At 43.4% G+C, this 20,709-nt stretch overlaps 1 protein-coding gene across 1 annotated transcript in view; it reads right to left on the bottom strand.

Annotated features, from left to right (window-relative positions):
- LOC143774809 (extracellular calcium-sensing receptor-like) overlaps positions 1-20,709 on the bottom strand; it is a 125,218-nt gene that overhangs the window by 21,782 nt on the left and 82,727 nt on the right. Inside the window, exons 4-5 of the mRNA XM_077262577.1 lie at positions 5,278-6,102; positions 3,163-3,390 (exon numbers count right to left, since the gene is read on the bottom strand). Of these exons, the coding sequence (XP_077118692.1) occupies positions 3,163-3,390; positions 5,278-6,102 (1,053 nt within the window). The remainder of the gene's footprint in view (positions 1-3,162; positions 3,391-5,277; positions 6,103-20,709) is intronic.

Raw genomic sequence — 20,709 nt, forward strand, 5'->3', positions numbered from 1 at the left:
GACTGTGACTGTATCTGTGGCAAAGACTTCAGTTTGGCAGGAAAGTTGTCGCTAAAAGTCGAGTAGAGTCAAAGTCAAATTCCCATCCACTTGCTCCAAAATCTGGTGAGAGTATTGTCAGGAGCAGAATGAGCCTTACCAGAAAATAGTCATGTCATTTCTGAACAACTTGTTCTTCAGATATGTTCATTGCATACAGAGAAGATCGCTTTCCATGCACTGTCTGGGTTTTTTTTCATCCACTTTCTTTAGGCACTGAGAACTCAAGTGTCCATTCTAGTCTGGAGATCCCAAGAAGTGTTTAGTTGAGAACAGTGGAGTTACAAGCATTGTGTCATCCTTAAACATTCAGTTCAGCCATCAAAGTTGCCATATTCTCCACCAGGACTGCTATTTGCCAACTTGCTGTTTGCTGTCATCTCTGAAGGAAGGGAAGCAAAGGTTAAGTCACCACACAGTCCTGATGATTGTTTCAATTATACAACCTCCCCGCCTTGAGGACATGTCATCTTGGAGACCAGGCTGAAGATGGACCAAGAGCAAGTATCTTCAGTTTCTATGTGTTCTGGTTCAAAATATTGTCAAGGCGTTAGAGTCTTCCAAGTCTCTGTGATCCACCAATCAGGTGGTAGAACACCTGTTGGTGTTTGAATCCCCCAGGGTGGTACCTGGTCTCATTGAACTTCACAATGAAAAGTTCCTGGTACTATGCACACTATGTCCTACACTGAGAATGACTTGATGGAGAGAAGCAATTTTTGTCAAATGATGGTGAGAGATATAACCTTTTTTTCTACTGGACAGGATAAGTCATTTTCCTGAAGACATGTCATGGGAGTGCGTAAACAGGTGTCAGCCTTCAACTTTTCTGCAGAGAGTCCTCGCAGGCATGAAGAGGTGGTGTAAGGGGGTACTGAAATGCTACTGGGGCCTGCATAATCACTGCCCCAGTAGCATGGCTTGTCCCTCGGCATGCTCCCTACTTCTTGGTTTTCTGTGTTCTAGGTCACTCTCTCACTGCCCTGTTCTTAAAGGTCCAGCACGTGCACCTAATAAGATGCCCCTAGCCAGTGGCTGGAAGGCATCTTGTATAAAAGGCACCTTTCTCAATAGGGAAGGGCCAAAGCAGCATTGTATCATTAGTATGTAGGTGTTCTCCTAGTGAGTTGTTAGGTTCCCTTGTCTTGGTATGGTCAATGCCCTGAACACAAACCTCTGGTCCATGTGTGGCCAGTGTCCTGAGCCCGCAGTCCCTGGTCCTTGTGTGGCCAGTCCTTAACCCTGAAGCCTCTCCGGCATAACTGAATCTGTACTCAAGACCTGTGTATTAAGTAAGTATTGCGGAGTGCTAAAATCAGCCACTGAATCAGCCCTGTCTGAGACTCTGTGTCATTATCCATTCTGCAAAGATCCAGAACCAGAATCTAGTAGTCTGAATGGAGCCCAAGTCTGTTTCTGTATACTTGACTACTGGGATCGGCAGCTGCAGAATCAGGGACTGCCTAAGAGTGGTATCTGGTAGTTACCTGCAGCTCAAATCTGACTCCACCATCAGGAGCACCAGTGAACACCAGGTAGCTTCTTAGCTATGTCCATCCTTGGTAAGCTCAGCCCCGTGGCAAAGTGGGTCCACGAACCATGTGAGCCACCTGGGTGCGTAACTATCTAGTCACATGAAAGCACAGGAAATGTTGTCCAGTATCAAGCATATCTGAACATCAGCGTACCAGTGATCAAAAACCATCATAGTAACTTTAAAACTAATTATTTTATGGACATTCATGTATAATTTTGCTTACATGCAAAGAGTTCTGGCATGAGTTCTGCAAGAGAAGAAGAGATGCATCCAAGTATGTGTTATCAAGAATTAAATCCATGTGAATCTCTTGTGGATAAATGGATAGTTTGCCAAATTAAAAATAAAACTTTTGAATCACCAATAGCCCCTCTTTATAAGATTTCATTTAACATCTGATAGTTTTTTCAGCTTTTTTAGGAAAAGAAAAAAGGATAATATGCGCTATATGCACCAACAGTATGAGTAGGCTGGTGCGAGCTATATGAGTAATGTAGTGTCACAGTGAGCAATGGGAAAACAGGAGATAAGGAACCTGGGCCCCTGAGCTGCCCCTCAGACTAGAGGGAGCCCTGTCTTTCCTTAACTTGGGGGTATGTTTGAAGATGAAGAACAACAGGGAATAAAGTAAACTGCACTGCAAAGCAAATTATCAGGATGACACAATATATGTGTGATAGGAACACAATACCAATAACAAAATGAACAAACAACAACGTATATTTCACCAAGCTCCTGAATAAAGACTTGAGTATAAACAGCTACAAAAAACAAAAGACCGGTATACAAGAGAAACACAAATGCTATAGTCAGCATCCAGGAATGTTCTGAGCCACACTAATAGAGAGAAGGCATTCTCAGCAGCCTCGGCCACTAATCAGAAAGTTAACTCCTGCCAAGCTGACCATCAGTGAACAAACCACCGCAAACGCCCAAACTCAGGCTCAGCAACAGAAAGGTCTAAGACTGCAAAAAAGACTCCTCAGTGTGAACAGAGTCCAACGCTGGCATGACATGTAGTGGATAGCAAATAATAATTAATGGACACATACCTGGGCATATGAGTAATCCCTATACGAGTAGCGTGGGTGGTTTCCTATAGTGGATGGCAATTCGTTCAATGTTAGTCTAGTAGATCTTCTATCTTGGATCCATGCATGTCAGGTAAGAAAGCTGCTATCACTGTTTCTCAGAACAGCATGGATCCAAGGTGAAAGATTTACTGGACTAATATTGATTGCATTGAACATAATACCATCAGCTATAGGAGATTACTCATGCTACCCACGATTGGATGACTCCTATCCCCAGGTAGGTCGTCCATTAACTATTATCTGTTATCCCCTACATTACTCCTATAGCTCGCACTAGCCTACTCATACTGTAGGTGAAGTGAGCGCATATCATCTTTTTCCTTTTCTCATTTGCCACCACAGGTGAGCAGATGAGCTGCATATACTGAGTCACTTAAGCACCAAGATCAAGTGTCAGCGCTGGTACATACATATTGTTGTCAGGAAAGGATCTTATTTTGTTAGGATAACTACATATGAGTAAGACGCACACTAAAGCCTACAAAATGTCACCTGCTGATCTCCCATAGCCCAGTGCAACAGGCTTGAGTTCATGGATAAAGCTGAACCAGAAGGAGCTCTCCCATTATAGCTTCCAACCATGACCTGTGTCGTGGATCCTTGTAGGTTCTTCTGCCAGTTCACAATGCTGTACAATGCTGGTGGTTCTCCATTATCATCAAAGTAGCTTTCATTGCTATTGCTTAGAGTAAGACGAACCTTCTTCATGTAGTGTATGAGCTGCAAAAATATCAAAATCAAGAAAAATTGAGTCATAAATGGCTTACACGTTCCATATAGTTTTTTCTCCTATAAATGGTGAAGGGTTCCAAGTTATTCTCTTAGTATGTTCTTGTATTGAGAGGGATGAAGTTATCATTCCTAGTCCACTACCGGTTTTCTGCTCACAAGCTGCGACAAGAGTACTGTAAAGGTTGCTACTGTTTTATGTGTAATAAAAGGGCAGCCATACTGTTTAGTAAGCGCTTGGAACAGCAGAACATTATTTTTATTTTCTTTGTATTCCAGCATCTGTATATTTGTTGCCTGTACTGTGTAACAGCAGGGAAATACCAAAGCTTTGGGCATGTGAAGCCTGTGTCTGTATTATGCTAACCTGTGAGATAAACCAACATGGTACATTATAAATAGAAAAAATATCAATATTCTATATTTTTCAACAATTTTTGACATGAACTTTATACCAAAATGTACACAATTTATTTCTAGCTATTGTCGATATACCGGCATGATAATGTCAACCAAAGATCCACACTGTGGACGTTCTGTATAGACTAACTCTTCTGAATAACCCCCTTATTACCACATCTCCTAACCCTTTCATCTTTGGGCCATTTTACGTTTTTGCGTTTTCGTTTTTTGGCCGCATGGGGACTTGTTTCCTGCGGGACAAGTTTTACTTTTGAATGACATTATTGATTTACAATATAGTGTACTGAAAAATGGGAAATGGGGTAAAATTGCGAAAAAAGATCAATTCCGCAATTGTTTTTTTTTTAAATTTACCATGTTAACTAAATGCTAAAATTGATGAACCATTATGATTCGCCAGGTCATTACAGTACGCCGATAACAAACATGTATAGGATCTTTTTTATCTAGGTGGTGAAAAAAAATCAAAAGTTTGTAAGAGAATAAAATGTGGTAATTTTTTGAGACCCTTAGCGCCTTTAGCTCTTGTGGGAGACGGCTTATTATGTCACCAAGCTGACATTTTTATTGATACCATTTTGGTGTAGATGCAGTTTTTTAATTGCCTGTTAATGGATTTTATTGCAGTGTTCTGAAGGATAGAAAAATGTAATTCTGGTGTTTTGATTTCTTTTTCTTGTTTTCTGACTGGATTATCTGTACATCATTGGTCATGAAGAGGTTAGTGTTCTCTTTTTTTGGTCAACTTTGCCCTCCAATGTCTACACTAGATCAGTTATGTTACCAGGTTTTTCTACTTTTATAAACCCCAGACTTGAACTGAACAAGAAAAGACTAGACAAGATATCAACCCTAATTTGTTATCTGCAAGTTTTTTTAAGTCAATTTTCCTTTTTTGTTTTGGGGTATGAGCAATTCACGAATTTGAAGCAAAAGTAAAAAATAGTCTCTTTTCGGTCTTGAACTGTTTTTGGGACTGTTGACAAAATATCACTAAAAATGCAACAAAATACTGGTTTACTGGAAGATACACCGGGAGGGACTAAAGTGGAGTTTCACCAAATTTTGTGACTCTTTAAAAGTCACAGTTGAGTAATCAGGTGAAAACATCAACAAGTTCCACCAATAGAGCTGAGAATAAAAAAACAACAGGTGAACACATATAACACAGACATTAAAAGGCAAAAATAGAACAATGCATTGGGTGCAAACATAAAAGAGGAGCAAATACACAAAAGGTCACTACAGGTTTGTATTATGATGTGAATTACGGGACAATTTTTGAGGAAACCTAACTTCGTACAAGACTGATTGCATACTAGAATGGTACTTGGTTTTCCAACTGGTGATGAATCTAAATCTCTTATCTCTTAGGTGTCCTTCCGCTATGGTGGTGATCAATTCAGTGTCTGATTGATGATCCAGTTATAAATGTCACAGGAAAACAACAGTTACCTGCCAGTGTTTGATGCTCCAAAGATCTGGACAATTTCCATCAGGGAATGGACCCATACTGCAGCTTCCGAAATCTTGCAGGGCCTTAGCTGCAAATTGAACAGCAGCATACGTGAAATATGTGAATTTTAAAGTAGCTGTGAATGCAGAGCTGTCCTTGATGTTGTTAAAGTTTTCTTCTCCTGTGCATGTTGTAACAGATGAGTTTACAGGACTTATCGTACTGTTGTCCTTAGGAAATTGACAGCTGAATATCTTCTCCCAATACAACGTTGACCAGTGATTATTCAAAGACTTGGAAGGATGGAATTTATTGAGGAATTCATTGAATCCTGGAATCACTGTATTGTAGATGGTCAATCCAATTGTGCCAGAGAGTAACTGAAGATATTTGGCCGATAGCAAAAGTAAGGACATTGCCCAACCAGAATTGGCAACAAACATCCTTCCATTGATGTCTTGTTTCAACATCTCATTCAAAATAAAACTAAAATCAACCCCAGGGGAAAAAACAACGATTACCTTTGCCGAAGACATTTTAATAATATTGGCTATGTAAGGTGCATTTCGATCTGGTTGTCCTAAACGAATGTATTCCAGAAAAGCCACACATGCTCCAGATTTAATCAGCTCTTCTCTAATGGGTAAAATTCCCTGTTGACCATAATCACTGTCCGCAGCCAACAATCCAACCCAAGTCCAACCAAAATGCAAAACAAGCTGGGATAGTCCTTTAGATTCGGACTTATCACTGGGTACAGTCCTGAAGAAGGATGGGTACAGTACTCGGTTGCTGAGTATGGAGAGACTGGACAATGGACTGATCTTAAAAGTAAAAAAGAAGAGTTATGAAAAATGTGTTATTTGTGTATCAATTGTAGATAAGCTATCATTTACAATGAAAGAGAACAACAATTAAACATCCATTTTTTTAAAGAGTTGCCATCTTTCATAAACTCTTCTTTTTAGAAGCTATAACGGGTGTAATACAGAAGGGTCCACTAATAAGGCCAAGTGGAAAACCTTTAGGAATAAAAACTATGCAAACTGCACAACACTGAGTGTTATATATCCCTGTACCTGCATGTGTCCTTTGGAATATGTGGGAAACACCAGGTGAGAAAAGGAACTGTGGAGGCATAATTAGCATAACATTAAACACCAAAGAGATGCCTCAATATAAAGACATTAAGGGATATTGATTGTCTTTTTGTGTCTTTGAAATGGCAACAGCTGCCCAAAAAATTTTTTGAGACGGGTTGAAAATCTTTCAGAGGCAAACACTGATTTTTGCCTCTGAAAAACACATGTATGTCATATGGTGGTTATCTCTTCTCGATTATCTACATTGTGCAATGACCAACGTGATCTATAAAATTTCTCCTTGTCGGGTGTTGAAAATTTTGGGTACTGAAACGTAAAGAGAACATTTCACCAGTTTGAGCAGAGTAAACTGTTTCATTGTGTTTGTCACATGTCACTGAAAAAAGTCATTGCCTCTTCACTTTTTTTTGTCAAAATCAGGATGACCATAATGTTGCTTCAAGCAAGAATAAAAAGAAAAAAAATAATTTTGCTGCTGAAAAAAAATCACTGATAAAATAAAAATGAGCCACTGCTCTCATTTAGTGATGAGCGAACGTGCTCGCCACTGCTCGTTACTCGCCTGAGTATCACTGTGCTCGGTGTACTCGGTGAGCACTGAGCATTTCCGGGATTATTCGGCGGTAACTGGTGTCTCCACCCAGCAGTTTTGGCGGACTTTAGAGACCCAATCACACTGCAGGGATTGTCTAACAGGCCATGAAATGCCGCAGCCATCTTTGTTGTGGTTGTGCAGTGATTGGCTGGCCGTACAGCATCATCCCGAGTATAAGAGACCGGGCGCCGCCCTGCTTGCCGCATTCTGTTCCTGATTCAGCGAGAGTAGGGAGAGATGCTGCCGTGATAGGGTCAGAATTGTGGTTTTTATAGTTAGTGTAGGTCTGCTACTGTTAAATCCACAACTCCTGAGAAACCAACAGTCCTTTTTAGAGCTAATTCATGGGTCCCGATATTGCAGCGCTAGGTAGGCAGGGCACAGCATATCCACATCAGTGCAAATCCTGCAGGCACTGTATGTGCGTCCATTGGTCCCACTGCATCCCTCCCAAAGCTCCATAACTGTCTGCTGCCGCTTCTTTACTATATACCTAGTTGCATTTTTTTTTCAAAAAATTCACCCCCAAAAAACAAAAACATATAGTCTGTTCTGTCAGACTGAGGCCTGTTGAAAAATCATAATTTGTCAGGCATACGTAGCATAGTTGTGTGTGCTAGCCTTGTGCCACTTTTTTTGTGTGTTTTAAATTCCCCCGAAAAAGGCCTCATATATCTGCTTGCTCCAAGTTTTTGCATTTTAGGCCATTTTGCCACTGTTTTTGCTGTCTGTTACTCTAATTATATACAGCACCATTTGGCATTTTAAAAAAAAACAGGCCACATATTTGGCAGTGTGGTATTTCCGTGACAGCCCTCATATATCTGCGTGGTCCAAGTTTGGGCATTGTAGTCCGGTGTACCCCTTTTTTTGCTGTCTGATACTCAAATTCTATACAGCTCTATTTCACTTCAAAAAATATAAAAAGTCCACATATTTGGCAGTGTGGTATTTCCATGAGAGCCCTCATATACAGTCATGGCCAAAAGTTTTCAGAATGACGCCAACATTATATTTTCACATGATCTGCTGCCCTCTGGTTTTTACTAGTGTTTGTCTGATGTTTATATCACATACAGAAATATAATTGCAATCATATTATGAGTACCAATAGGTTATATTGACAGTTAGAATGAGTTAATGCAGCAAGTCAATATTTGCAGTGTTGACCCTTCTTCTTCAAGACCTCTGCAATTCTCCCTGGCATGCTCTCAATCAACTTCTGGGCCAAATCCTGATTGATAGCAGTCCATTCTTGCATAATCAATGCTTGCATTTTGCCAGAAATTGTTGTTTTTTGTTTGTCCACCCATCTCTTGATGATTGACCACAAGTTCTCAATGGGATTAAGATCTGGGGAGTTTCCAGGCCATGGACCCAAAATCTCTATGTTTTGTTCCATGAGCCATTTAGTTATCACCTTTGCTTTATGGCAAGATGCTCCATCATGCTGGAAAAGGCATTGTTGGGCGCCAAACTGCTCTTGGATGGTTGGGAGAAGTTGCTCTTGGAGGACGTTCTGGTACCATTCTTTATTCATGGCTGTGTTTTTAGGCAAGACTGTGAGTGAGCCGATTCCCTTGGCTGAGAAGCAACCCCATACATGAATGGTTTCAGGATGCTTTACAGTTGGCATGAGACAAGACTGGTGGTAGCGCTCACCTCTTCTTCTCCGAATAAGCTGTTTTCCAGATGTCCCAAACAATCGAAAAGGGGATTCATCAGAGAAAATGACTTTGCCCCAGTCCTCAGCAGTCCACTCCCTGTACCTTTTGCAGAATATCAGTCGGTCCCTGATGTTTTTTCTGGAGAGAAGTGGCTTCTTTGCTGCCCTCCTTGAAACCACACCTTGCTCAAAGTGTCTCCGCCTCACAGTGTGTTCAGAAGCACTCACACCAGCCTGCTGCCATTCCTGAGCAAGCTCGGCACTGCTGGTAGTCCGATCCCGCAGCTGAAACAGTTTTAAGATATGGTCCTGGCGCTTGCTGGTCTTTCTTGGGCGCCCTGGAGCCTTTTTGACAACAATGGAAGCTCTCTCCTTGAAGTTCTTGATGATGCGATAGATTGTTGACTGAGGTGCAATCTTTGTAGCTGCGATGCTCTTCCCTGTTAGGCCATTTTGTGCAGTGCAATGATGGCTGCACGTGTTTCTTTAGAGATAACCATGGTTAACTGAAGAGAAACAATGATACCAAGCACCAGCCTCCTTTTAAAGTGTCCAGTGATGTCATTCTTACTTAATCATGACTGATTGATCGCCAGCCCTGTCCTCATCAACACCCACACCTGTGTTAATGGATCAATCACTAAAACGATGTTAGCTGCTCCTTTTAAGGCAGGACTGCAATGATGTTGAAATGTGTTTTGGGGGTTAAAGTTCATTTTCTGGGCAAATATTGACTTTGCAAGTACAGTAATTGCTGTTAAGCTGATCAATCTGACATTCAGGAGTATATGCAAATTGCCATTAGAAAAAATGAAGCAGTAGACTTTGGAAAAATTAATATTTGTCTCATTCTCAAAATTTTTGTCCATGACTGTATCTGCGTGCTCCAAGTTTGGTCATTGTAGGCCGGTGTACCCCTTGTTTTGCTGTCAAATACTCTAATTACAGTATATACAGCACTATTTAGCATAAAAAATATAAAAAGGCCACATATTTGACAGTGTGTTATCGTCGTCAGTAGGGTTGAGCGAAACGGGTCGATCATTTTCAAAAGTCGCCGACTTTTGGCTAAGTCGGCGTCTCATGAAACCCGATCCGACCCCTGTGCTTGTCGGCCATGCGGTACGCGACTTTCGCGCCAAAGTCGCGTTTCAATGACGCGAAAAGCGCCATTTCTCAGCCAATGAAGGTGAACGCAGAGTGTGGGCAGCGTGATGACATAGATCCTGGTCCCCACCATCTTAGAGAAGGGCATTGCAGTGATTGGCTTGCTGTCTGCGGCGTCACAGGGGCTATAAAGGGGCGTTCCCGCCGACCGCCATCTTACTGCTGCTGATCTGAGCTTAGGGACAGGTTGCTGCCGCTTCATCAGAAGCAGGGAGAGCGTTAGGCAGGGTCCACTAACCACCAAACCGCTTGTGCTGCAGCGATTTCCACTGTCCAACACCACCTTCGGTGTGCAGGGACTGTGGAAGCTATTTTTTTTTTTTTTTCCCCTCAGCGCTGTAGCTCATTGGGCTGCCCTAGAAGGCTCCGTGATAGCTGTATTGCTGTGTGTACGCCACTGTGGAAACCAACTGCTTTTTTCAAAGCACATATCCTCTTGTTCCTTCCTTTCTGCACAGCTATCTTTTCTGTTTTTCCACACTTTTTATTTAATTTGTGCATCAGTCCACTCCTATTGCTGCCTGCCATACCTGGCTTACATTACTGCAGGGAGATAGTAATTGTAGGACAGTTTTTTTTTTTTTTTTGTTTTTTTTTTTTGTGGGAGATTAAGATTGGCATTTCTGCTACAGTGCCATCCCTGTGTGTGCCATCTCTCACTGAGTGGGCCATAGAAAGCCTATTTATTTTTTCCGTGATTTGTGTTCTAAAATCTACCTCAACACAAAAACAGTACATCAATCAGTGGGAGAAAAATATTGGCCTCAGTCAGGGCTTGTGTGCCACTGCTGTGTGTGCTATCTCTCATTCAGTGGGCTATAGCAAGCCTATTTTTTTTTTTTTTTTTTAATATTATTTGGTTTCTAATTCTCCCTGAAAAAAAAAAAAAAAACCTAAAAAAACAGTGGGAGAATAATATTGCCCTTTCAGCTTGTGTGCCAGTCTTGACTCCTGGGTGTGCCACCTCTCTCCCTCTCATTCAGTGGGCCATAGAAAGCCTATTTATTTTTTTTTTTTAAATATTATTGGGTTTCTAAAGTCTCCCTGAAAAAACAAAAAATACATAAAAAAACAGTGGGAGAGTAATATTGCCCTTTCAGCTTGTGTGCCAGTCTTGACTCCTGGGTGTGCCACCTCTCTCCCTTTCATTCAGTGGGCCATAGAAAGCCTATTTATTTTTTCCGTGATTTGTGTTCTAAAATCTACCTCAACACAAAAACACTACATCAATCAGTGGGAGAAAAATATTGGCCTCAGTCAGGGCTTGTGTGCCACTGCTGTGTGTGCTATCTCTCATTCAGTGGGCTATAGCAAGCCTATTTTTTTTTTTTTTTTTTTTTTTAATATTATTTGGTTTCTAAAGTCTCCCTGAAAAAAAAAAAAAAACATAAAAAAACAGTGGGAGAGTAATATTGCCCTTTCAGCTTGTGTGCCAGTCTTGACTCCTGGGTGTGCCACCTCTCTCCCTTTCATTCAGTGGGCCATAGAAAGCCTATTTATTTTTTGGTTTTTTTAATATTATTTGGTTTCTAAAGTCTCCCTGAAAATAAAAAAAAAAAATACATAAAAAAACAGTGGGAGAGTAATATTGCCATTTCAGCTTGTGTGCCAGTCTTGACTCCTGGGTGTGCCACCTCTCTCCCTCTCATTCAGTGGGCCATAGAAAGCCTTGTTTTTTTGTTTTTTTTTTAATATTATTTGGTTTCTAAAGTCTCCCTGAAAATAAAAAAAAAAAACATAAAAAAACAGTGGGAGAGTAATATTGCCATTTCAGCTTGTGTGCCAGTCTTGACTCCTGGGTGTGCCACCTCTCTCTCTAATTGTGGGCCATAGAAAGCCTATTTATTTTTTGGTTTTTTTAATATTATTTGGTTTCTAAAGTCTCCCTGAAAATAAAAAAAAAAAATACATAAAAAAACAGTGGGAGAGTAATATTGCCCTTTCAGCTTGTGTGCCAGTCTTGACTCCTGGGTGTGCCACCTCTCTCCCTTTCATTCAGTGGGCCATAGAAAGCCTATTTATTTTTTGGTTTTTTTAATATTATTTGGTTTCTAAAGTCTCCCTGAAAATAAAAAAAAAAAATACATAAAAAAACAGTGGGAGAGTAATATTGCCATTTCAGCTTGTGTGCCAGTCTTGACTCCTGGGTGTGCCACCTCTCTCCCTCTCATTCAGTGGGCCATAGAAAGCCTTGTTTTTTTGTTTTTTTTTTAATATTATTTGGTTTCTAAAGTCTCCCTGAAAATAAAAAAAAAAAACATAAAAAAACAGTGGGAGAGTAATATTGCCATTTCAGCTTGTGTGCCAGTCTTGACTCCTGGGTGTGCCACCTCTCTCTCTAATTGTGGGCCATAGAAAGCCTATTTATTTTTTGGTTTTTTTAATATTATTTGGTTTCTAAAGTCTCCCTGAAAATAAAAAAAAAAAATACATAAAAAAACAGTGGGAGAGTAATATTGCCCTTTCAGCTTGTGTGCCAGTCTTGACTCCTGGGTGTGCCACCTCTCTCCCTTTCATTCAGTGGGCCATAGAAAGCCTATTTATTTTTTGGTTTTTTTAATATTATTTGGTTTCTAAAGTCTCCCTGAAAATAAAAAAAAAAAAATACATAAAAAAACAGTGGGAGAGTAATATTGCCATTTCAGCTTGTGTGCCAGTCTTGACTCCTGGGTGTGCCACCTCTCTCCCTCTCATTCAGTGGGCCATAGAAAGCCTTGTTTTTTTGTTTTTTTTTAATATTATTTGGTTTCTAAAGTCTCCCTGAAAATAAAAAAAAAAAACATAAAAAAACAGTGGGAGAGTAATATTGCCATTTCAGCTTGTGTGCCAGTCTTGACTCCTGGGTGTGCCACCTCTCTCTCTAATTGTGGGCCATAGAAAGCCTATTTATTTTTTGGTTTTTTTAATATTATTTGGTTTCTAAAGTCTCCCTGAAAATAAAAAAAAAAAATACATAAAAAAACAGTGGGAGAGTAATATTGCCCTTTCAGCTTGTGTGCCAGTCTTGACTCCTGGGTGTGCCACCTCTCTCCCTTTCATTCAGTGGGCCATAGAAAGCCTATTTATTTTTTGGTTTTTTTAATATTATTTGGTTTCTAAAGTCTCCCTGAAAATAAAAAAAAAAAATACATAAAAAAACAGTGGGAGAGTAATATTGCCATTTCAGCTTGTGTGCCAGTCTTGACTCCTGGGTGTGCCACCTCTCTCCCTCTCATTCAGTGGGCCATAGAAAGCCTTGTTTTTTTGTTTTTTTTTAATATTATTTGGTTTCTAAAGTCTCCCTGAAAATAAAAAAAAAAAAACATAAAAAAACAGTGGGAGAGTAATATTGCCATTTCAGCTTGTGTGCCAGTCTTGACTCCTGGGTGTGCCACCTCTCTCTCTAATTGTGGGCCATAGAAAGCCTTTTTATTTTTTTCCTTCATTTGTGTTTTAAAATCAACCTCAACACAAAAACACTACATCAATCAGTGGGAGAAAAATATTGGCCTCAGTCAGGGCTTGTGTGCCACTCCTGTGCGTGCCATCTCTCATTCAGTGGGCCATAGAAAGCCTTGTTTTTTTGTTTTTTTTTAAAATATTATTTGGTTTCTAAAGTCTCACAGAGAAAAAAAAAAAAATAAATTAGGTGGGAGATTAATATTGACATTAGTGCTTGAGTGACAGTCCTGCGTGTGTGTCATCTCTGTGATTTGGTGTCACAGAAAACAGAGTGTGTAACATTGTGCCTGATTTTCCTTGTGGTCTCACCAACCTGTTAAGGGATATTGAAATCATACTGAAGTTATAGCTCACCGTGTAAGTTGTTTGACAGCAACAAATAAAGTTAGTTTGGTTACGATTTTTAAACAATGAGGAAGTCTGGTGCAAGAGGTCGTCGTGGGCGTTCATTGTCAGCTGGTAATGATGGTAGTGGTAGTGGAGCATCAGGTGGTCGTGGGGATAAAAATATTCCACCTAAGTCTGGAGCTGTGGAGCCAGTTTCGTCGTCAGGCTACACAAGGCCTCGAACGCTCTCTTTTCTGGGAGTAGGAAAACCGCTTTTAAAGGCTGAGCAGCAACAGCAAGTTTTGGCTTACATTGCAGACTCAGCCTCTAGCTCTTTTGCCTCCTCTTCCGAAACTGGTAAATGTAAAAGCAGCGCGTCGCTTGTGGATGTTCACGGTCAGGGACAAGTCGCTTCCTTGTCCTCCTCAGCAAAAACTACAACAAGAGAGAAGGATGCAGCAGGCGACACAACGGGTCACTCCATGGAGCTCTTTACACATACCGTCCCTGGCTTAGAAAGTGAAACATTTAACAGGCCATGCCCATTACAAGTAGATTCTGACATGGAGTGCACTGATGCACAGCCACAGCCAGAGTACTATGCTGCTCCTTTGACTCAGACCACCACATTGCCCTCTCAGGGTACAGATCCACAATCAGACCCTGATGAGACTATGTTGCCCCGCCACGAACGCTATACCACCGACCGACACAGTGACACAGACGAAGTTGCACACGAGCTCGAAGAGGAGGTAATAGATGACCCAGTTATTGACCCCGATTGGCAGCCATTGGGGGAACAGGGTGCAGGCGGCAGTAGTTCAGAAGCGGAGGTGGAGGAGGGGCCGCAGCAGGCATCAACATCGCAACAGGTTCCATCTGCCGGGCCCGTATCTGGCCCAAAACGCGTGTCAAAGCCAAAACCTGTTGGAGGACAGCGTGGCCATCCGGTTAAAGCTCAGTCTGCAATCCCTGAAAAGGGATCCGAGTCTAGGAAGAGTGCAGTCTGGCATTTTTTTAAACAACATCCAACTGATCAGCGCAAAGTCATCTGTCAAAAATGTTCAACTAGCTTAAGCAGAGGTCAGAATCTGAAAAGTCTAAATACTAGTTGCATGCATAGACACTTAACCACCATGCATTTTCAAGCCTGGACTAACTACCAAACGTCCCTTAAGGTTGTAGCACCCTCGGCCAATGAAGCTAGTCAGCAACGCAACATCCCTTCCGTCACTGTAAGGCCACCATTTTCCGCACCACCGGCAGTATCTGTGCAGGTTTCTTTGCCAGCCAAAAGCAGTCAGGGTCAGGGAATCACCAGTTTAGTAGGAGGAAATATTGCATCTAGGGCACCGGCGGAAACAATACCGTCTCCAACCGTCTCTCAGTCTGCCATGTACACCGGCACACCCGAAAGTTCCACGATCTCCTGCTCTCCAGTCCAGCTCACCCTACATGAGACTCTGGTTAGAAAAAGGAAGTACTTATCCTCGCATCCGCGTACACAGGGTTTTAACGCCCACATAGCTAGACTAATCTCGTTAGAGATGATGCCCTACCGTTTAGTTGAAAGCGAAGCTTTTAAAGCCCTGATGGAGTACGCTGAACCACGATACGAGCTACCTAGTCGACACTTTTTTTCCAGAAAAGCCATCCCAGCCCTGCACCAGCATGTTAAACAGCGCATCGTCCATGCACTTAGGCAATCTGTGAGTACAAAGGTGCACCTGACTACAGATGCATGGACCAGTAGGCATGGCCAGGGACGTTATGTGTCCATCACGGCACACTGGGTGAATGTGGTGGATGCAGGGTCCACAGGCGACATCAATTTAGGGACAGTTGTGCCTAGCCCACGGTCTAGGAAACAGTTGGCTGTAGGCGTTCGCACCCCCTCCTCCTCCTCCTCGTCCTCCTGCAGAAGCTACAGCTCTTCCACAGAACGCAGTCGGCCAACCACTCCATCGGCAGATGACACTGTTGCACACCAGTTGTCCCATTATGGGCCAGCTACTGCCAAGCGTCAGCAGGCTGTATTGGCTATGAAGTGTTTGGGCGACAACAGACACACCGCGGAAGTTCTGTCCGAGTTCTTGCAACAAGAAACGCAGTCGTGGCTGGGCACAGTAGATCTTGAGGCAGGCAAGGTAGTGAGTGATAACGGAAGGAATTTCATGGCTGCCATCTCCCTTTCCCAACTGAAACACATTCCTTGCCTGGCTCACACCTTAAACCTGGTGGTGCAGTGCTTATTGAAAACTTATCCTGGGTTCTCCGACCTGCTCCTCAAAGTGCGTGCACTTTGCTCACATATCCGACGTTCGCCTGTACACGCCAGCCGTATGCAGACCTATCAGCGGTCTTTGAACCTTCCCCAGCATCGCCTAATCATAGACGTTGCAACAAGGTGGAACTCAACACTGCACATGCTTCAGAGACTGTGCGAACAGAGGCGTGCTGTTATTTATTTGTGGGAGGATACACGGGCAGGCAGTAGGATGGCAGACATGGAGTTGTCAGGTGTGCAGTGGTCGAAGATACAAGACATGTGTCAAGTCCTTCAGTGTTTTGAGGAATGCACACGGCTGGTTAGTGCAGACAACGCCGTAATAAGCATGAGCATCCCCCTAATGCGTCTGCTGATGCAAAGTTTGACGCACATAAAGGAGCAGGCGTCTGCACCAGAAGAAGAGGGAAGCCTTGATGACAGTCAGCCATTGTCTGGTCAGGGCAGTGTACAGGACGAGGTAGCGGGCGAAGAGGAGGTGGAGGACGAGGAGGATGATGGGGATGAGTATATTTTTAATGCGGAAACTTTCACGGGGGCACAGGAAATTGGTTGCGTGTCACGGCCGGGTTCTGGTTTTTTGAGGGACACAAGTGACGTAGATTTGCCTGCAACTGCCCCTCAACCAATCACAACCGGAGATTTGACAACTGGAACTTTGGCCCACATGGCGGATTATGCCTTACGTATCCTAAAAAGGGACACACGCATTACGAAAATGATGAACGATGACGATTACTGGTTGGCCTGCCTCCTTGATCCACGCTATAAAGGCAAATTGCAAAATATTATGCCACATGAGAACTTGGAACTAATATTAGCAACCAAACAATCAACTCTTGTTGACCGTTTGCTTCAGGCATTCCCAGCACACAGCGCACGTGATCGTTCTCACACAAGCTCCAGGGGGCAGCAGACTAGGAGTGTTAGGGGTGCACACATCAGAAGTGGCGTTGGACAGAGGGGTTTTCTGACCAGGTTGTGGAGTGATTTTGCTATGACCGCAGACAGGACAGGTACTGCTGCATCAATTGAAAGTGACAGGAGACAACATTTGTCCAGTATGGTTACTAACTATTTTTCATCCCTTATCGATGTTCTCCCTCAACCGTCATTCCCATTTGATTACTGGGCCTCCAAATTAGACACCTGGCCAGAATTGGCAGAATATGCATTGCAGGAGCTTGCTTGCCCGGCAGCAAGTGTCCTATCAGAAAGAGTATTCAGTGCTGCAGGTTCAATATTAACCGAAAAAAGGACTCGTCTGGCTACCCAAAATGTTGACGATCTAACATTCATTAAAATGAACCACAACTGGATTTCGAAATCTTTTGCCCCACCTTGCCCGGCCGACACCTAGCTTTCCTATGAAAAGCTCTTGCCTGTGAATTACTTTTCTAATGTCTAATTTGCTGCAGCTGATTGTACAGCATACGACATGTTTACACCTCCCTAAATGGCAAAACTCCCCACACGGGGCCGTGGTATCGCGACTTGGCGCAAGCACCCGTGAGACTGCTGTTTGTCTGAAGAGGTGGGTGTGCTCGCTTTTGGTTGACGGCATTGCTACTGGGTCCCTCATAGTACAATGTAGTGTCTCTGGCGGTGGTGGTGCGCACCCAACGTCAGACACACCGTTGTAACATGAGGGGCCCTGGGGCGGTCCCGCCGGCCTCAAGAGAGTTCCCCCCTACCCCAGCTCAAAATGTGCTCTACCACGTGCAAAATTATGTCGCACAGCTCCACCAATCTTTAGTCTATTCGCTGACATCATTCAATGTCTGGCACTGACAATACAAATTTGTAGACATCTATGATGCAACTTAAAGTAGTCTGTGTCTGTGTCCTATATTGGCACCATTAAATAGTTACTGCCAAATTACAATGTCAGAAACTCAGTAGATGAGCCCACCCCTGTACCTAAGTATGCCACCTTTTTTTTTTGTTTTGGTTGTTTTGCGAGACATTAACATCTATTTATATTTTGGGAGTACTGGGACAGACACTCCTTGCACTACTCCTCCACTCACCACCAAGCTGCCTGTGTATCCATGTAACCGCTGTAAAACTGCCATGAGCCTATTGTTTGTTATTTTAGGCCTTTGATAGCCTGTCTGCGGTCCCTACTTTAAATACTCCTCCACTGACCACCAAGCTGCCTGCCCGTGTATCCATGTAACCGCTGTGAAACTGCCATGAGCCTATTGTTTGTTATGTTAGGCCTTTGATAGCCTGTCTGCGGTCCCTACTTTAAATACTCCTCCACTGACCAGACCACTGCTGCCCGTGTACCCCTGGAACCAATTATAAAGTGCCTACAGCCAGCCCATTTTCTTATGTTAGGCCTTTGAAGCCTGTCTGCGGTCCCTACTTTAAATACTCCTCCACTCACCACCACCAAGCTGCCTGCCCGTGTATCCATGTAACCGCTGTGAAACTGCCATGAGCCTATTGTTTGTTATTTTAGGCCTTTGATAGCCTGTGTGCGGTCCCTACTTTAAATACTCCTCCACTCACCACCAAGCTGCCTGCCCGTGTATCCATGTAACCGCTGTGAAACTGCCATGAGCCTATTGTTTGTTATTTTAGGCCTTTGATAGCCTGTGTGCGGTCCCTACTTTAAATACTCCTCCACTCACCACCAAGCTGCCTGCCCGTGTATCCATGTAACCGCTGTGAAACTGCCATGAGCCTATTGTTTGTTATGTTAGGCCTTTGATAGCCTGTCTGCGGTCCCTACTTTAAATACTCCTCCACTGACCAGACCACTGCTGCCCGTGTACCCCTGGAACCAATTATAAAGTGCCTACAGCCAGCCCATTTTCTTATGTTAGGCCTTTGAAGCCTGTCTGCGGTCCCTACTTTAAATACTCCTCCACTGACCAGACCACTGCTGCCCGTGTACCCCTGGAACCAATTATAAAGTGCCTACAGCCAGCCCATTTTCTTATGTTAGGCCTTTGAAGCCTGTCTGCGGTCCCTACTTTAAATACTCCTCCACTCACCACCACCAAGCTGCCTGCCCGTGTATCCATGTAACCGCTGTGAAACTGCCATGAGCCTATTGTTTGTTATTTTAGGCCTTTGATAGCCTGTGTGCGGTCCCTACTTTAAATACTCCTCCACTCACCACCAAGCTGCCTGCCCGTGTATCCATGTAACCGCTGTGAAACTGCCATGAGCCTATTGTTTGTTATTTTAGGCCTTTGATAGCCTGTGTGCGGTCCCTACTTTAAATACTCCTCCACTCACCACCAAGCTGCCTGCCCGTGTATCCATGTAACCGCTGTGAAACTGCCATGAGCCTATTGTTTGTTATGTTAGGCCTTTGATAGCCTGTCTGCGGTCCCTACTTTAAATACTCCTCCACTGACCAGACCACTGCTGCCCGTGTACCCCTGGAACCAATTATAAAGTGCCTACAGCCAGCCCATTTTCTTATGTTAGGCCTTTGAAGCCTGTCTGCGGTCCCTACTTTAAATACTCCTCCACTGACCAGACCACTGCTGCCCGTGTACCCCTGGAACCAATTATAAAGTGCCTACAGCCAGCCCATTTTCTTATGTTAGGCCTTTGAAGCCTGTCTGCGGTCCCTACTTTAAATACTCCTCCACTCACCACCACCAAGCTGCCTGCCCGTGTATCCATGTAACCGCTGTGAAACTGCCATGAGCCTATTGTTTGTTATTTTAGGCCTTTGATAGCCTGTCTGCGGTCCCTACTTTAAATACTCCTCCACTCACCACCAAGCTGCCTGCCCGTGTATCCATGTAACCGCTGTGAAACTGCCATCATGAGCCTATTGTTTGTTATGTTAGGCCTTTGATAGCCTGTCTGCGGTCCCTACTTTAAATACTCCTCCACTGACCAGACCACTGCTGCCCGTGTACCCCTGGAACCAATTATAAAGTGCCTACAGCCAGCCCATTTTCTTATGTTAGGCCTTTGAAGCCTGTCTGCGGTCCCTACTTTAAATACTCCTCCACTGACCAGACCACTGCTGCCCGTGTACCCCTGGAACCAATTATAAAGTGCCTACAGCCAGCCCATTTTCTTATGTTAGGCCTTTGAAGCCTGTCTGCGGTCCCTACTTTAAATACTCCTCCACTGACCAGACCACTGCTGCCCGTGTACCCCTGGAACCAATTATAAAGTGCCTACAGCCAGCCCATTTTCTTATGTTAGGCCTTTGAAGCCTGTCTGCGGTCCCTACTTTAAATACTCCTCCACTCACCACCACCAAGCTGCCTGCCCGTCTATCCATGTAACCGCTGTAAAACTGCAATGAGCCTATTGTTTGTTATTTTAGGCCTTTGATAGCCTGTCTGCGGCCCCTACTTGCAATACTCCTCCACTGACCACAATGCTGCCTGGAGTGCCTGCCTGTGTATCCATGTAACCGATGTAAAACTGCCATGACTGCCTACTGTTTGTTATTTTAGGCCTTTGATAGCCTGTCTGCAGCCCCTACTTGCAATACTCCTCCACTGACCACACCAATGCTGCCCGTGTACCCCTGGAACCTATTTAAAAGTTCATAGAGCCTAGTTATATATTTTATTTACTATTAATAAGGCCATGATGGACTACGCTGTACCACGCTACAAGCTAACCAGTCGACACTTCTTTTGCGAGAAAAGCCATCCCAACCCTCCACCAGCATGTAGAAGACCGCATTGTCCATGCACTCTGGCAATCTGTGAGTACAAAGGTGCACCTGACAACAGACGCATGGACCTGTAGGCATGGCCACGGAAGATTACGTGTCCATTACGGCGCAATGGGTTAATGTGGTGGATGCATGGTCCACAGGGGACAGCCTACTAAGTCTGTCTGCAGTCCCTA

Source organism: Ranitomeya variabilis, chromosome 5 (assembly GCF_051348905.1).
Source record: "Ranitomeya variabilis isolate aRanVar5 chromosome 5, aRanVar5.hap1, whole genome shotgun sequence".
In the NCBI taxonomy this organism is placed as follows: domain Eukaryota; kingdom Metazoa; phylum Chordata; class Amphibia; order Anura; family Dendrobatidae; genus Ranitomeya; species Ranitomeya variabilis.